Source organism: Marmota marmota, unplaced genomic scaffold (genome assembly GCF_001458135.2).
Source record: "Marmota marmota marmota unplaced genomic scaffold, marMar, whole genome shotgun sequence".
Taxonomy (NCBI): Eukaryota; Metazoa; Chordata; class Mammalia; order Rodentia; family Sciuridae; genus Marmota; species Marmota marmota.
Window position 1 is genome coordinate 11,020,593 of NW_025999900.1, and position 17,969 is coordinate 11,038,561.

Below are 17,969 nucleotides of genomic sequence, written 5' to 3' on the forward strand. Positions count from 1 at the left end.
AAAAGGAGTTTGCAAAGCCAAATTACTCCCTTCTGATAACTTTTTGTTTACATATCTGTCTTCCTTCTCTCTTCCTTTTCTTCTGCTTTTACTTTTTCTTTTTAAAATCAATATTTTTTTAAAGAGAGAGAATTTTTTTAATATTTATTTTTTAGTTTTTGGTGAACACAACATCTTTATTTTATTTTTATGTGGTGCTGAGGATCGAATCCAGTGCCCCGTGCATGCCAGGCAAGTGCGCTACCACTTGAGCCACATCCCCAGCCCTAAAATCAATATTTTTTAAAAAAATTATTTGTTTCAATTAGTTATACATGACAGTAGAATGCATTTATGCACTTTGATAGATCATACATAGATGAGATATAATTTCTCATTTTTCTGATTGTGCATGTTGTAGAATCACATTGGTCATACAGTCATATGTATACATAAAGTAATAATGTCTGTTTCATTTTACTGTCCTTCTTATGCCCATATCTTCTCCCCTCCTCTCCCTTCATTTCCTTCTATCTAATCTAAGGTAACTCTGTTCTTCCCAATCCCTGACCCCCACACACAACTTATTGTGAATTAGCATTCACATATTAGAAAAAACATTCGGGCTTTGGTTTTTTGGGATTGGCTTACTTCACTTAGCATGATAGACTCCAACTCCATCCATTTATTGGCAAATGCCATAATTTCATTCTTCTTTAAAAGCTTCTTCTTTGAATATATACACCACATTTTCTTTATCTATTCATCTATTGAAGGACACCTAAGTTGGTTCCATAGTTTAGCTGTTGTGAATTGAGCTGCTATAAACATTGACATGGCTGTATCACTGTAGTATGCTGATACAATCAACATTTTTGAAGTGTCTGTTATGGACCTGAGCACTGTCACTGTACCAAGCAGGCAAGATACAACACTAAGGTAGCAACCCATATTTTAGAAGTAATGTGTTTTAGTGTGAAATAAAACTATTGTAAACAAATTATTGCAACACAATGTGATTTAAACTATTACACTAATAATCCAGGGCGGAGTCGAGAAAGTGATCAGGGAAAGGCCTGGAAAACTGCACAGAGAAGGTGCCTAAACTGAAGCTTCTAGGGCCTGCCCCATGCCAGTGGTTCTCAGCCTTGACTTCACATTGCAATTATTAGAGAGCTTTTAAAGAATACTGATACCTACATCTTACCCCTAGAAATTTAACTGGCCTTGGTTGGACTGCCAGGCTTCACTATTTTTTGAAAACATCCTTGATTCTGATGTGTATACACCCAACATCCATTGTAGTATACATAATTTAAAAAATGATTTTTCACTTACATTTTATTTTGGAAATTCCTCACCATTTCTATTTTGACTTCTAAAATAATGACAACATATTTTTGGTTACTTTCAAAGTGTCTCAGGCTTATAGAAAATTTGGAAGTACAATAAATAAACCCTCTTCCTACTGAGCCATTTGAGAATAAGTTCCCACCATAGTGAGTCCTATAACGAGAACATTCTCCTACAGTACAACAGTATATAGCAACCAAAATCCAGAAAATTAATACACTTATACAATTCAAGTTTTGCAAGTTGTTCCAATAATGTCCTTTATAGCAAAATGATCTAGTGAAAATTATGTTTGTTTATTTAGTTATCATTTATCTTTTTCTCAGTCAGGAACAATTCCTTATTCTTCCTTCAACTTTTATGACTTTTACACTTTTGAGGGTTGCAAGCCAACTATTGTGTAGAATATTCTCAGTTCAGGTTCTGTGTTTTTTGTTTTGCTGTACTTCAGATTAAGGGCCTCACACAGGATAAGCATGCTACATCCCATGCCTTTAAAAAAAAAAAAATTATTTTGAGGCAGAGTCTTGGCTCAGAATGGCCTCAAGCCTGTATTCTTTCTGCTTCAGCCTCCCAAGTAGCTGGGATTACAGGAGTGTATCGCTATACCCAGCTTTAGATTTTTCTGATATAATCTCTTAATTAGAATCAAGTTATGATCTTTAGTTAGGAATATCATAAAAATTGTGCCGTGTTCTTTTCATTGTGTTTTCTCACATGGCACTTGGGTATACAGTTTTCAGTGTGTTTTATTAGTGGTTATGTTCACTCTGATTACTTGATTAAGTGGTTGTCTGCCAGGCCTTTCATTTGTGAGTTATTCTTTTCCATTTTATAATTAATAAATTATTTATAGAATATTTTCGGACTATATCTTATTCCTTACAGTGCTTTAAATTTACTCATATGTTTATTTTATATAGGCTTCTTGATTCTTATTCAGTGGGCCATAATCCATTGCTTCATTATTTATTTAGATTTTCAAATTGCACCAGATATGATCAGTGGGATCTCTGAGTTGGCTTATCTATTTTTGTCATTTTTTGAACATTTTATTTTTCTGTTTGCTTATTTTTTAAAGTACAAATTAGCAAATTTTAGTTGTATATATTTATGTTTTATAAAGTGATGTTATGGGGGCTGGGGCTGTAGCTCCTTGGTAGAGTGCCTGCCTAGCACTGGGTTCAATCCTCAGCACCACATAAAAATAAGCAAATAAAATAAAGGCATTCTGTCCAACTACAAAATAAAATAAAATAAATAAAAATAAAGTGATGTTATGGTTTATAAATATAGTGTGGAATAAGCTTATTAACATATACATAAACTTAAATGCCACAGTATTTTTGTGATGAAAACATTCAAAATTTATTCTTTTAGTGATTTTGAAATGTATAACACATTGTTATTTACTATATTTACCATACTGTGCGATAGATTTCAAAAAACAGAGAAATCTATTCCTTCTATCTGATTCAGATTTTGTACCCTTTGACCATCATATTCCATTTCTCCCACCCCATAGCCTCTGGTAACACCATTCTACTCTCTGCTTCTATGAATTTGATTATTTTAGATTACACATATAAATGAGAATATGTGGTATTTGTCTTTCTGGAGTACTTTCGTACTGAATATTCCAGGTTCATCGTACTGTTTTTTAATTTGTTTTAAGTTATATATGGACACAAGATCTTTATTTTATTTACTTATTTTTATGTGGTGCTGAGGATCAAACCCAGTGCCTTATGTGTGCAAGGCAAGTGCTCTGCCACTGAGCCACAATCCCAGCCCCAATTTTATTGTACTCTTTTTTATGTTTTGTGCTGGTGCTGGTGAATGAATCCAAAATCTGGGTGCTAGATGAGGTCATTACTGTTGGAGTGTCACTGCTTTGGCATATATATGTGTGTATTATACACATGTATGCACTTATTTATATGTACTTATACATAATGCACACACACATATACATATATAATATATATAATACACACACACACACACACACACACACACCACACACATACACATATTCCCTCACTCCAGAGTGAGGGAATATGTGTACGTATAGATACCCATCAGTGATACCCAATGAACTTGTCTAGCACCCAGATCTTGTTTCTAAATGCCATGCTATGTGTGACATATGCACCCCATATATCTATGCACACAAACACAATCCATACTTATTTCTCATCTCTCTAATCCAAACTAATAATACTATAAGATTCATTTTAGTCTTCCATTTTTCATATTTACAACTCCCTTTTGACTGTGGGAAAACTGGTTCTCTTTTTTTTTTGGATATATTTTCTTATTTGATCAATCCTCCTTGTGTAACCAACCTTTTCTCTTTCCCCACTGGTATAGGCTGCCTCCTTAACCCTATTTTAATTTAGAATCACCCCTTTCAAGTATATTCTCCTTATCCATCTCAAGCTCTGATAATCTTATTCTGCTGCCTCCCCCGATGTCTTACCTCCCCCACCATATGACTATCCTTCTCCCCTTCCAGGGCTTTTAACATACCATGGTAGGCTGTCTTCCCATGTAAATGCCTTTCTTAACCACTAAGCTTCAACACTGTTTACCAAAGCTGCCTATTATATGGATAGTCTCTTTATCTTGATAGGCCTTAGTCTCTAACATCAGGCTGTGCCTCACCCTCAGACACCCTTCTTATTCCACTAAGGATCAACACCCTGAGATGGGCCACCACAACTTTTCTTCCCTTTCCACCCTGCAGGAATTCCTACCTTATTTACCTTGTCCTTCCTCTTCCCCTAGTGCCTTGAACAGACTGTTGAAAAATTATGAAAATGAGAGACTTTCTACCATACTTGAGGTTCACCTTTTCTATGACTCTTGAAAGGCAAAAGCAGTTAATTTCAAAACAGTTTCAGAATTAGAAGACACTGAATCCTAAGCACAGATTGTCAAGTGATTATGTGCTCTTGGGCACTAGTAAACTTGTTTCTCACAAAACTGTTTTTGTAAAATTTGAATTAAGTGGAATTTCTTTTTCATATAAAGCTAAAATTAGCTTTTCTGTTAACTTTCATTCATTAATTCTGTCTTCTGAAGTACAGACTATACTGTTTTTCAGACTATACTGTTTTTTTAAGTTGTTCAGTTATTTGAAACATTTTTTTCATGTCCTAAATCATCATCTTTTGAGAGTTAAAAACAAAACAAAACAAAAAAATTCATGTGACATGATTTTCAGATCCCCTTTCTATATTGTTTTCAGACTGATTGCTAATATTAAAGACAGAAGTCCAGATTTGGTCTGACCAAATCTGAGTATAATCAGATTCTGACCTTCTTGATTCTGTATGCTATTATATAATTTATGCATTAACATTTTTGATCCCCAATGTCATCTTGATTACTTAAAAAAAAAGTTTACAGATACTTTTGAAGTCCCTTGGACTTTATCTTATGAAGTACTATTATGATGTTATATCTTTGATTTCTTTACCTCATAGCACTATTTTTTTAAATGTAAGATTGAATTCAAATTTATCCCTAGATACTTTCATACTATTATTGAAGCTATATTCTAAAATACCAGGATATCTTAAAAAATCTAATTCTGACATATAATACTTTAAATATTTTACCCAGCTTTTTATAATGTGTACAAGTCCAGGAAACATTCTTTTTTTTTTTTTTTAAAGAGAGAGAGAATTTTTTTTTTTAGTTTTCAGTGGACACAACATCTTTATTTTATTTTATTTTTATGTAGTGCTGAGGATCGAACCCAGTGCCCCACGCATGCCAGGCGAGTGCGCTACCACTTGAGCCACATCCCCAGCCCCCAGGAAACATTATTTTAGATGAAATTATTTAGTAAAATGGTTGATTTTAAATGTTATTAAGCATTCTTCTAGGTTAAATGTCACAATTTTTCATCATTATAACGTTTCATTTACTGTTTCATCTCTTGTCCAAATCTGGGTCAACAAACTTTATGTGTAAAGGGCAGAGGATAAATATTTGAGGCTTTGCAGTACATACAGTTTCTCTAACAACTGTTTACTATCTTTACCCTTGGCAGCATGAAATCAGCCGTAAACAAATGAGCATGGGCTGTCTACTAGTAAAACTTTATTTACAAAAAATAGGCAATGAGCTGAATTTGGCCTCTGTGCTCTAGTTTGCTAATCCTTGTTTCAGACTTCCGTTTTGGGATCTCCATTTGTCGAAAGAGACTGCCATATGCTTAGCTAAAATTCAGATGACTATATTTATGATTATAGTTATATAAGTTGAGTAGTGAGATTATTTGACACAGTGTGATCTTTGTGAATCTAAACTGATTTCTAGTGATTACTATTTTAAGAACTCACAAACCATCCATCTGTTTAATAAATTATTTAAGATGTTGATTTCTAGGAATCTGTATGATTTGCCAGAGAACTTGAGAATCAAACTTTTTTTTAAAACATTAAAAATAAAAACACTTGGGGTCCTGGGGTTGTGGCTCAGCAGTAGAGCGCATGCAAGTCCCTGGGTTTGATCCTCAGCACCACATAAAAATAAATAAAATAAAGGCATCGTGTCTAACTACAACTAAAAAAAATTTTTAAAAATAAAAGCACTTGACTCTTCTGAGGTATTCTGGCATGTCAAAGATTGATGGAAATAGAGTCACAGGAAAGAATTGTAAGACTCAACTTCTATGATATTTGTCATTACTAAGGAAAGTAGTATTTAATCTGGAAAAGTAGAGCACATACAATTAAGAAGGAAAATACTAATTTTAAGAAAGGTAAGAGGAAGTAAGAGGGCACAGAGCCGCTCTGAAGAAATTTTAATTTTCTAGGCCTACGTGTAACAGGGGTTGAGTTATCTTGTTTTGTTTTTTGGTACTAATTATTGAACCCAGGGGCACTTTACCACTGAGCTGCAACCTCAACCCTTTTTATTTTGTATTTTGAAAATAAATATCGTTATGTTGCTGATGGTCTTGCTAAATTACTGAGGCTGAACTCAAACTTGCAATCCTCCTGTCTCAGTCTCCAAAGCTCCTGGGATTATAGGTCTGTGCCACTGTGTCTGGCTGTATTTCTTTCTTTATATCTTTACTCCATTGTTTCAAGAACTGGCTCTACTTTAAAAAAAAAAAAAATATATATATATATATATTTTAGTTGTTGATGGACTTTTATTTATTTGTATGTGGTGCTGAGAATTGAACCCAGTGCCTCACGCATGCTAGGCAAGCGCATTACCACTGAGCCACAACCCCAGCCCCAAGAACCTCCTCTACTTGATTGTTCTTATTATAAACATGATCCCAAAATACTTTAACTGTCCTAATAGTTTTTATGATTCTTCACTAATTTTGCCTTTACCCTTTTTTACAAGTATAATAGTTTTAAAATAAATACACTATACATATGCTCCTTATTTATCTTACTTATTATTTTTTTATGGTACTGGGGTTTGAACTTAGGGTCTTTTTCCCACCAAGCTATATCCCTAGCCCTTTCTTTTTTATTTTATTTTGAGACAGCATCTCACTGAATTGTCCAGCCTGGCCTTGAACTTGTGATCCTCCTGCCTCATCCTCCTGAGTGGCTGGGATTAAAAGTGTGTTCCTCTTCACTTGGCCACATATACTTGTTTAAAGATTAAACAAGTATGTTCGGTACATTTATTATATGTCAGATGATGTGGATTTTAAGGTGACAGCATGGTTTTTAATCCTTAGAAGATCATTGACTAATGGGGGAAAACAGATATGAATAGAAATTTCATTATTAGTTGTTTCTATAGGAAAGAGAAGATTGCTAGTGGACAACTGAAGCTGGTAGGAAAATCTGGTAGAGAGGGAGAGTTTGGAAAAACTATATAAAAATTATATTTGAGCTAAATGATGAAAAAAGTGGATAGGTATTGGTCAGATGAATAAATGTAACACTTGGAAAAGAGGGAGGAAGTAAGTGAAGACATTCTAAAAAAAAGTAATAGAGGGAACTGACCAGATTTAAGAAATATTCTGAGTTAGAGTCAACAGGATTTGGGGATAGATTGGATATAGGAGAAAAATGGGAGAAGTAATAAGTCTAAGGTAATGGCAAGTTTTGTAGTTATGAAGACCAAGTACAAATAGGTGATATTATTAATGATTCTGAGATGGAGCATATATATGTAGGTTTTGTTAGACAAGGAGATATTAGGCTTTGGCAACATTTGTCTAGGGTCCAGAGAGATGCTGAGACTACATATAAATGTTTAGGAATCATTGTGATCTAGATAGTAATTGGAAATCATCTAAGGGGATGAACTTACTCATGGAGCAAGGATAGCAGATGTTTTTAGACTGGAAGCTTGGTAGTGAATAAAGCCTCGAGATTTTTAAAAAATTAAATTTTTCCCATCTGTTTGTATTTATAAATAATTTTTTTTCACATAGAGATCTGGATTCTGTATTTTTATTGAAAAAAGAAAGACAAAAAGCCTAAAATAGCTGACATTGAACAGTAGACTTTCTCTTTAGGTGCATACATCTTCCAATTTGTCACAGTCTCTACTATTTCTTATATAGATGTTACCTGCCTGATTCCTCTACTATTTAAATTCAGGACTTTTGGTTTTGTTACTGTGTGTCAGTGTTTCATAACTATAACAAAATACCTGAGACAATCAAAAAGAGTGAAGGTTTACTTTGACTCAGTGTTTTCAAGATTACAGTCCATGATCAGTTGTTCTTGTTGCTTGATCAGTTGTTCTTGTTTCACCATGCACTGCTTGCATATCATGGCAAGTAGTGCATGGTGAAACAGCCCACTCTCCTCATGGTTTCCAGAAAGCAAAAACACAAGAACTGTGGTCCTAATATACCCTTCAAGGGCATTCCCCCAGTGACCTACCTACTTCCCATAATACCTCACTTCTTAAAGGTTCTACCACTTCCCAGTAGTTCCAAACCTTTAACTCATGGGCCTTAGGAGACACTTATCCAAACTTTAGTAGTTGCAAAAAGAATTCTAAGAATGGAACCCTGGAGTAAATGGTAGAGAATTAAGTGTAGAGAAGGAGGCCCCATTGCCAGATGGCTTTTTAGAAACCAAGGGAAGGGAATGTTTTAAGAAGTAGAGATGGTTAGCTATAAAAAGACAAAAATATACCATTAGATCTGATACTAGGAAATCATCAGGGAGACCAATTTTATAGACTAATGGGCTTGTTAAGTGAATAGGAGTGAGAAGAGACAGCAGGTATAGACTGTTCTAAAAGGATCTTTGATAAGGGAGAAAAAAAAGAGAGTGACAGCTCTTTTTTGTGTTTTTTTATGTGTCATACCTTTCATTTTGAATATTTGTTTAAAATTAGATTGTATCAGCAAATTCCCTGTGCAACCCCATGGGTTTCTTCAAAGTCTAAATGACTAGGAATTAGGGGTAAATGATGTTCAGTGATAAGAAGGTATGTCACATGGAGTGGGCAGTGAAGAGGAGAGGGATCCAAGGGATTTGAGAAAGCAGGTTGGGTTTAAATTATAAATGGCTTTTATCCTAAAAAAAAAAATTAAAATTTTATGCAGAAGGCAATGAAATACAGTATCATTTTTATCTTTTGTGTGTGTGTGTGTGGTAATTAAACCCAGAGCCTCATGTGTGGTAGGTACGTATTGTGCTACTGAGCTTATTCCCAACTCTTCTTATTTTTTTGTTTTGAGAGAGAGTTTCTCAAATTGCCCAGATTGGTCTTGAATAATGATCCTCCTGCCTCAGCCTTCAAGTAACTGGGATTATAAGTGTGCATCACCACATTTGATGATACAAATTTGTTTTTAAGAACATAATTTTGGAAATGGGAATGGGAAGACTTGTGGCAGACAGATCAAATTCTGGGACTTATATATCCTTGTAAGAGATGCTGATTGTTTAATAGTCTAATCTAGAGCATGGAAGGGGATAGAGATAACCAACCAGGTGTAGGAGAGATTTCTTTTTTTTTTTTTTTAATGTTTTTAGTTATAGATGGACACAATGCCTTTATTTTATTTGTTTATGTTTATGTGGTGGTGAGGATTAAACCTGGTACCCCACACATGCTAGGCAAGCTCTCTACCACTAAGTCACAACCCCAACCCCCTAAGAGAGATTTCTGAGTTAGAGTTACAAGAATCAGGAGGGCAGGGTTCATATTTAGTTTCTTCTTTATGGTAATTTACCAACACCTGGTACAATTTCTGGTGATCTGTAGGTCTTTTTCTGAATGAATGTTATCTCTTACTGTGTTGTCAGAATTTTCCCTTATCCCTTTGAAGTAGTTTTACTTTGGAGTTTTCTTTTCAGGATAATATCTTTTTTCCCCTGAATTATGAGAATTCTTTTTATTCATTTTTGAATTATAATTACCTAGGTAGAATCTATTTTTGTAACTATTATTAATTTTTAAAATGTGTGGTCACCTTATTGCTGTTGCTTTTTTTTTCCCCCCCTGTGGTACTGGGGATTTAACTCTGGAGCACTCGACCACTGAGCCACATCCCCAGCACTATTTTGTATTTTATTTAGAGAGAGGGTATCACTGAGTTGCTTAGCATCTTGCTTTTGCTGAGACCTGCCTTGAACTCGCGATCCTCTTCCCTCAGCTTCCTGAGCCTCTTGGAATGCCTTGCTTGCTGTTGCTTTTGATTTACTAAAAGTTCTTGCCTATTGGCAGATTTAATGTATAGTAGCAGTTTTTACTATTTCTAAGAGAAGAAATTGTCACTATAGCTATTTGAGCGTCAGTACGATATTTGGAGTTAGCAAGTAAACTTAATAGCAGTTTTTGATATGGTAAATAAGTTGTTCTTTGGTGTCTATTGTAATTGTTGGTACCAGGATCTTCTCTGGATACCAAACTCCACAGATGCTTGTCTCTTACATAGTATTTGTATTTAAACTATGCATATCTCAACTGTAGATTACTTGTGATATGTAACACAACATAAATGCTGTGTAAATTTTTTTGTTTAGGAAATAATGACAAGAAGAATAGTCTTTATACATATTCAACACAGGTGCAGTTTTTCTTTTTCTAATAATTTTGATTTGAGGTATATTGAATCTTTGGATATGGAACCCATATATACAAAAAGCTGATTGTATGCATCAGAAGATTCATACTGTTATCAACTGTCTACCTTTACAATATTATCATTTCACTTTTCCCATTTTGGGTGAGAGGTACTGGGGATTGAACTCAGAGGCACTTTACTGCTGAGCCACATCCACAGCCTTATTTTGTATTTATTTAGAGACAACGTCTCACTGAGTTGCTTAGCTTCTTTCTGTTTATTTGTTTGTTTTGTTTTGTTTTGTGTTGTGTTGCTGAGACTGGCCTTGAACTCATGATCCTCCTGTCTCAGCCTCCCGAGCCACTAGGATTACAGGAGTATGCCACCATGCCTAGCCACTTTTCCCTTTTTAACTCTACCCAAGTGCATACAACTTTCTTTATAATACAATAAGGAGCTACCATGCAAATACCTACTATTCACCAGACATGGTAGTATACATTTATGTACATTACCTCATTGAATTCTTCCATCAATGACATTTTACATATAGGTTATCTTATTTACAGAAGAATAAATCACTTGTTCATAATCATAGTTCAGTAAGTGGCTGAACTGGGATTTGGTTCAGATTCATGTATGCTCTTTTTTACATATGTTTGTATGTATGCATGTGAATCTTATATTACATACATGTGTGTATACATATAGATGCATACCTATACATATGTGTATATTTCACCATTAGGTTTGTCTTATTTTCAGAAGTATTTATTTTTCCATATCCAGTTTGACTTTAACATTTTTTACCTTCATCTTTACATTTTTCTTTTTTCTCCTAAATTTTCTAGTATAAATCTGCCCATAATACCTATAATTCTCATTGTTTAATATTGCAATTTCAAGTTTTTTGAGACAGTTTTACTAAAGAAAATAACTTTATATATTCCTGATTTATATTTCTCAGGTTTTGATGGACATGTTTGATCAGGATGATATAGGTTTGGTTTCTCTCTGTGAAGATGAACCTAGTTCTTCAGGTGAATTAAACTACTATGATCTTGTCAGAACTGAAATTGCAGAAGAAAGACAGTATCTGCGGGAACTAAATATGATTATAAAAGTGTTTCGAGAAGCCTTTCTTTCTGACAGAAAGTTATTTAAACCTTCTGTAAGTGACTTTTGGATTTGAAATTCTATATATCCCCCAAACCAAATAGCAGCTTAAAGTTATAAATAGTAATGTTCTTTACTTTATTAGCATATATAAATATTCTTTGGTATATTTGTGGATTTAAAATTTGCAAATTGTTATATAATAAGTGCAGTGACTTGGGAGGGGACACAAAATTAGAAGGAGGGGGTTTACACTGGTGTGAATATTGCTACTTAATATCTAAGATTTAGTTATTCACTGGAAGGTGTGGTCTAAAAAATAGATCTATGATTTTTTTCTGTCTTTTGGTAGTTACTTTAAGGCAGTAGTTTAAAGTTTTAACTGAATGCCACATATAAACAAAAGGAGAGCTGCCCTGCTGAAGACAGGGTGGGAGTGGCAAGAGTAGGATGGGGATTCAGAGAGACTTATCTTTTTTTTCTTTTACCTCTATTGCTTCTTAAGTCAGCTCTGGTAATCCAGATAGACAAACACTATCTTTAAATTTTTTTCTTCTTCTTTTATCACATGATTAATTTTAAGTATCTGTATGTTTCATCCACATTTTAAAAATACTCTGCTCTTAGCTTATTTATCTTATACCTCCTAACTTCATTCTCAAAATAACTATTACATAAAAAAATGAGAGTGGTGTTAAGACATAGCTGGATGAATGTTTAAGGTTAAGAACCGATTTAGTTTTTCTCATTATTTTCCAAAAGGATGAGTTATGAATTTAAATGATAATTTAAGGTGTTTTAATTGGCCTTTACCTTATTTATTTCCCTCCCTCCCCCACCTTTTCTTTTTCTAGTACTGGCACAAGAACCCAGGGCCTCATGCATGCTAGGCAGATTCTCTACTGAGAATTCTACCACTAAGCTGCATCCACAATGTTTTTTTAAAAAAGTTTATTTTGAGACAGATCTCTGAGTTGTCCAGTCTGGTTTCAAACTTGGAGTCCATCTGCCTTAGCCTCTCAAGCAGCTGGGATTATAGGCATGTGCCACCATACTAGACACCTTTTTTCTTTGGTACATATATTTAGTTTAATGATGTCAGTAACTCCCACCTGACATATGATCTTAAGTCATCAGAATTTTGTGGTTCAAAGTCCTTTAGTATTTTATTTGGCCTTTATAACAATGTCATGAGATGTATAGGGTAGGTATCATTATTTCTACCTTTCTAGTAGGGAAATTGACATGAAATAATTATGACTTACTCAGGCTAGTTATAGACCTCAACTTGAATTTGGGTTCTTCATTCTTGTTTTTCCTTGCTGACCTTGAACCCCTGGGCTCTCCTTAAACAGAGTTAGGATGGAAGTAAATAATTTGCTCATGGTGACATATCTGATATACTAACACCCAGTTCTGGTAGGATTCTTTTGAGGGTTAGATTATATGATAAAATGAGCCCCATCATAGAAATCAGGGACAAAGACCAAACACTTTGTCATTTCATACTACACATGGTGGAGAATTTAAGCTCAAGTTTGTTATATTCTAAAGCTCATGATATTTACAGTACAAGTTGCTAGGGTGAATAATAGTGGATCATAACCTGGATAATTAGTCATATGATTTGTTTATATCCAGAGGACTCAAACCTTTTTAACCTAAATATAATTCACACATTGGATTTTGAATGAAATCTTTAATTCCTTCTTAAATTCAGGAGATGAGTCACAAATTGTAAAAACAGACTGTATCTGAGGTATCTTTAAACTGAGGTATCTTCAGTTTGATCTCAGCTCTTGTCATTCACTAACTCTATACAACCTTAATCAGGTCATTTAGCAACATAGCCAGTTTTGAAGAAACACATATGCCAGAATTCTTTATTTCAAGAATTGCTTAGGGAGCTGGGGTTGTGGCTCAGAGGTAGAGCGCTCACCTAGCATGTGTAAGGCCCTGGGTTCGATCCAGCACCATATAAAAATAAATAAGTAAAATAAAGGTATTGTGTCCAACTACAACTAAAAAACAAATATTAAAAAAAAAAGAATTGCTTAGAATCATTCCTGGTGTGAGGCTTTAGGATTATGGAAGAAAACTATCCTGAATTTATATTTTCCAGTATTTTTACTCTCTATAACACAAGATATTTTGAAATTTTTCTTCGATATTTACAATTGACTTTCACTATGTCTTGGAATATATTAGTATCAGATTGGGTGAAAATGCACCTTTAACACTTATGTTCTGTTTGTATTTAGTAATTTTAAAGTGTAATTCACACCCTCAGGTCTTACTTAACCTTTCTTTTTTCTTTTTTTCAGGATATCGAAAAGATTTTCAGTAACATTTCAGATATACATGAATTGACTGTGAAACTTTTAGGTTTAATTGAAGACACAGTTGAAATGACAGATGAAAGCAGTCCTCATCCTTTAGCTGGCAGCTGTTTTGAAGATTTGGCAGAAGTAAGTTTACAAAACTACTTTAAATTCTCATTAAAATCCTAAATACTGTATTAAGAAATTAAGAAAGGTATTCTTTGTAAAATCTGCCTACTATTTAAAAAAATACTTAAGGGCAGGTGCTGTTGTGCACACCTGTAATCCCAGCAACTTTGGAGATTGAAGGAGGAGGATCGAAAGTTTGAGGCCAACCTCAGCAACTTAGTGAGAACCTATCTCTAAATAAATAAATAAATACATATAAAAAGGAGTGGGGATGTATCTCAGTGATAAAGTACCCCTGGGTTCAATTCTTGTACCAAAAAAAAAAAAAAAATACATGAGGTTTAATCAGTAGCAAACTAAAATTACATTGCTTATAGTTTTAGTGACTTTTATTAATATTTTTAGTGAAAATTTATACAGTAGAGTACTGACATTTAGGATATTTTTTAAAATGGTAAGTGCATTTAAGGTAAAGGAAAATACATTTTATTGACCATAGTTCTTAAGCTTTTGTGAATTTTAGACTGAATTTTCAAAAATAGAAAAGTTTCATATTAATTTTTAATAATTTAAGAAAATTATTTGGTAATCTTATAAATGATTATAAAAGTAATATGGCTTTATCAATGTTTATAGCAGCACAATTCACAGTAGCTAAATTATAGAACCAATCTAGGTGTCCTTCAGTAGATGAATGGATTTTAAAAATGTGGTTATATATACACAATGGAATATTATTCAGCAATAAAAGAGAAATAGAATCATGGCATTTGCAGGTAAATGGATGGAGTTGGAGAAGATAGTGCTAAGTGAAGTTAGCCAATTCCCCAAAACAAATGCTGAATGTTTTCTCTGATACAAGGAGTTTGATTCATATATGGGGTAGTGAGGGGGATCGTGGGAGGAATAGATGAACTCTAGATAGGGCAAAGGGGTGGGAGGAGAAGGGGGGGGGCATGGTGTTAGAAATGATGGTGGCATGAGATGGACATCATTATCCAAAGTACACGTATGAAGACAAAAATGGTGTGAATATACTTTGTATATAATCAGAGATATGAAAAATTGTGCCGTATATGTGTAATAAGAATTATAATGTATTCTGTCATATATAACAAATTAGAATAAAAAAAATTTTAAAAAAGATCAAAACTGAAAAGAAAACTAATGTGGCTTATTGCAAAATATTTGAAAAATAGAGACAAATAAAATGAAATTCATTCTATTTTTCAACTCCCTGAGATAACTTGTCCTTTAGATAACATTCATTTATCCTTAGAAATATTTAAAATTTTTAAAAAAATATTTTTCTTTAGTTGTAGATGGACACCATGACTTTATTTTATTTATTTATTTTTATGTGGTACTAAGGATCGAACCCAGTACTTTACATGTGCTAGACGAGCACTTTACCACTGAGCCACAACCCCATCCCTTTTAAAATTTTTTTATATCTATTTTTTTTTAATTGTTGATGGGACTTTATTTTATTCATTTATTTAAATGCAGTGCTGAGAATGGAACTCAGTGCCTCACACATGCTAGGCAAACTCTCTACCACTGAGCCACAACCCCAGCCTCAATCCTTACAAATATTTTTGTGTGTATCATACAAACCTATTTGTATTTACAATAAAATGGTTGTTCTATTTTTTTTTAAAGACTGGATTTTTTAATACATTTATTTTATTTATTTATTTTTATGTGGTGCTTGCTAGGCAAGCGCACTACTACTGAGCTACAATCTCAGCCCTGATTGTCCTATTTGATAAACTTTTTTACCTATATGTTATAAAAGTTTTCTTTGTTAATAAATATACTTCACCAGAATTTTTACATATGAATACCCTGTTATATGGAGACACCATAACATCTTTAGAAGTTTATAGTTTTTTTCTCTTTTTATTGTAAACAAAGTTCGTTTTTGACATTCTAATGGGAAAAGAAATGCATATCATTGTTTTTTAAAAAAAACTAATGATGTTAAGCATTCTTTCATACTTATTGGCTATTTTTATTTCTTTTAGTGCTATCTTTAGATTTCATGTAAAAGTGCCTAATTTTATAAACTTTGCCTATATTTTTCTGAAAACATACATCAATTTTATTAGGTCCATTTTGTAGGACAAAGAAAATGACAGGATGAAAATATTCAGTTACTGATATTTCACATTCAGCCTTGATTCTTAATAGAATGTTTTTATATTGTGATGTCATATTAATTGTTATTCTCTTGTTAATTTGTTGTACTCTTAAAGATATCATGAGGTTCTAAAATACTATATTTTTTATATAGTTCTAAAATACTATATTATTTTTATTTTGTTTATAAATGTAAATGCCATTTTAAATTTCTTTTCTATCCTTTTTTGTTGTTGGCACTGGGGATTGAACCCAGGACTTTAAGTATGCTAGGACTTTATGTAAAGTATGCTAGGCAAGTGCAATATAGCTGAGCTACATCTCTAGCCCCATATTAACCATTTTTAGGGGTGCAGTTCATTTGTATTAATTAAAATTCATAGTATTGTACAGCCATCACCCCTACCTCATTCCAAAACTTTTTCATCACCTAAACAGAAAACTACACAATGAGAAATAACTTCCTGTTTTCCCTCTCCCAGCTCTTGGTAACCTCTAATCTACTTTCTATCTCTGTGAATTTTCCTATTTTAAGTATTTCATGTAAGTGGAATCATATATTTATTCTTTTGTGTTTGCTTATTTCATTTAGTGTGTTTTAAGGTTCTTGTCAGTGCATGAGTCAGAATGTTATTCCTTTCTGTGACTTTTTTTTTTTAAAGAGAGAGAGAGAGAATTTTTTTAATATTTATTTATTTATTTTTTAGTTTTGGGCGGACACAACATCTTTGTTTGTATGTGGTGCTGAAGATTGAACCCAGGCCGCACGCATGCCAGGCGAGCGCGCTACCACTTGAGCCACATCCCAGCCCCTTTCTGTGACTTAATAATAGTCCATTTCACATACATCACTAATCTGAAATCCAAAACTTTAAAAAAAGTTTTTTTGAACCCAGGGTCACTTAACCACTGAGCCACATTCCCAGCTCTTTCTTTACATTTTATTTTAAGTCAGGGTCTTACTAAGTCCTTAGGGCCTTGCTAATTTGCTGAGACTGATCTTGAACTTGCACTCCTTCTGCCTCGTCTCCTGAGTTGCTGGGATTATAGGCATGCTGCACCATGCCAACCCCCCAATATTTTTTTTGATTGCTAGCCAGCTTTCAAAAGTTTTGGATTCCAAAGCATTTCGAGCCATCATTCAGATATGTTTGGAATTTCAGGAAGTTTCAGATTTTCAGATTAGGGATGCTCAACCCATAAAATCTATGTAATATTCCAAAATCTGGAAAACTCCAAAATCTGAAATATTTCTAGGTTCCAAGCATTTTTGATAAGTGATACTCAACCTTTACCTTGTTTTATTCATCCTGTTCATTTGTTGATAGACATTTGTATTATTTCCACCTTTTAGCTATTATGAATAACATTGCATTTTTTTTCACTTATTGTAGGTGTATACCTAGGAGTGAAATTGTTGTTGTATGGTAATTCTATGTTTGCTTTTTGAGGACCTGCCAAATTTTCTACCCCACTCCCACCTTGGCCAGGGATTGAACCCAGGGGTGCTTAACCACTGAACCAAGTCCCCAGCCCCTTTTATTTACTTAAAGAAGGGTCTCACTAGTTGCTTAGGGCCTTATTAAGTTGCTGAGGCTGGCTTTGAACTTGCAATCCTCTCGCCTCAGCCTCCCAAGCCTCTAATAGAATATAGGTGTTGCCACCACACCTGGTGCCAAATTGTTTTTATGGGGGCCATACCATTTTACATTAGCACTAGCCTTAGTTCTAACTAAACATTGGAGTTATTGGTTATTATTGGCGAGTATAAATTTACTTAAATATATACGTTGGAAAAGCTATGGGCAGTTAATGTTTTGTTGTTTTACTATCTGTTATCTTTGCTCTCCTTTCTTTAATTTTGGAAACTGTCGAGTATCAATGTTATTTCCTTTAAAGTATCG

General features: G+C 33.7%; 1 protein-coding gene across 1 annotated transcript in view; it reads left to right on the plus strand.

The window, feature by feature from the left end:
- Sos2 (SOS Ras/Rho guanine nucleotide exchange factor 2) overlaps nt 1-17,969 on the plus strand; it is an 80,627-nt gene that overhangs the window by 9,449 nt on the left and 53,209 nt on the right. Inside the window, exons 5-6 of the mRNA XM_048798617.1 lie at nt 11,325-11,528; nt 13,798-13,941. Of these exons, the coding sequence (XP_048654574.1) occupies nt 11,325-11,528; nt 13,798-13,941 (348 nt within the window). The remainder of the gene's footprint in view (nt 1-11,324; nt 11,529-13,797; nt 13,942-17,969) is intronic.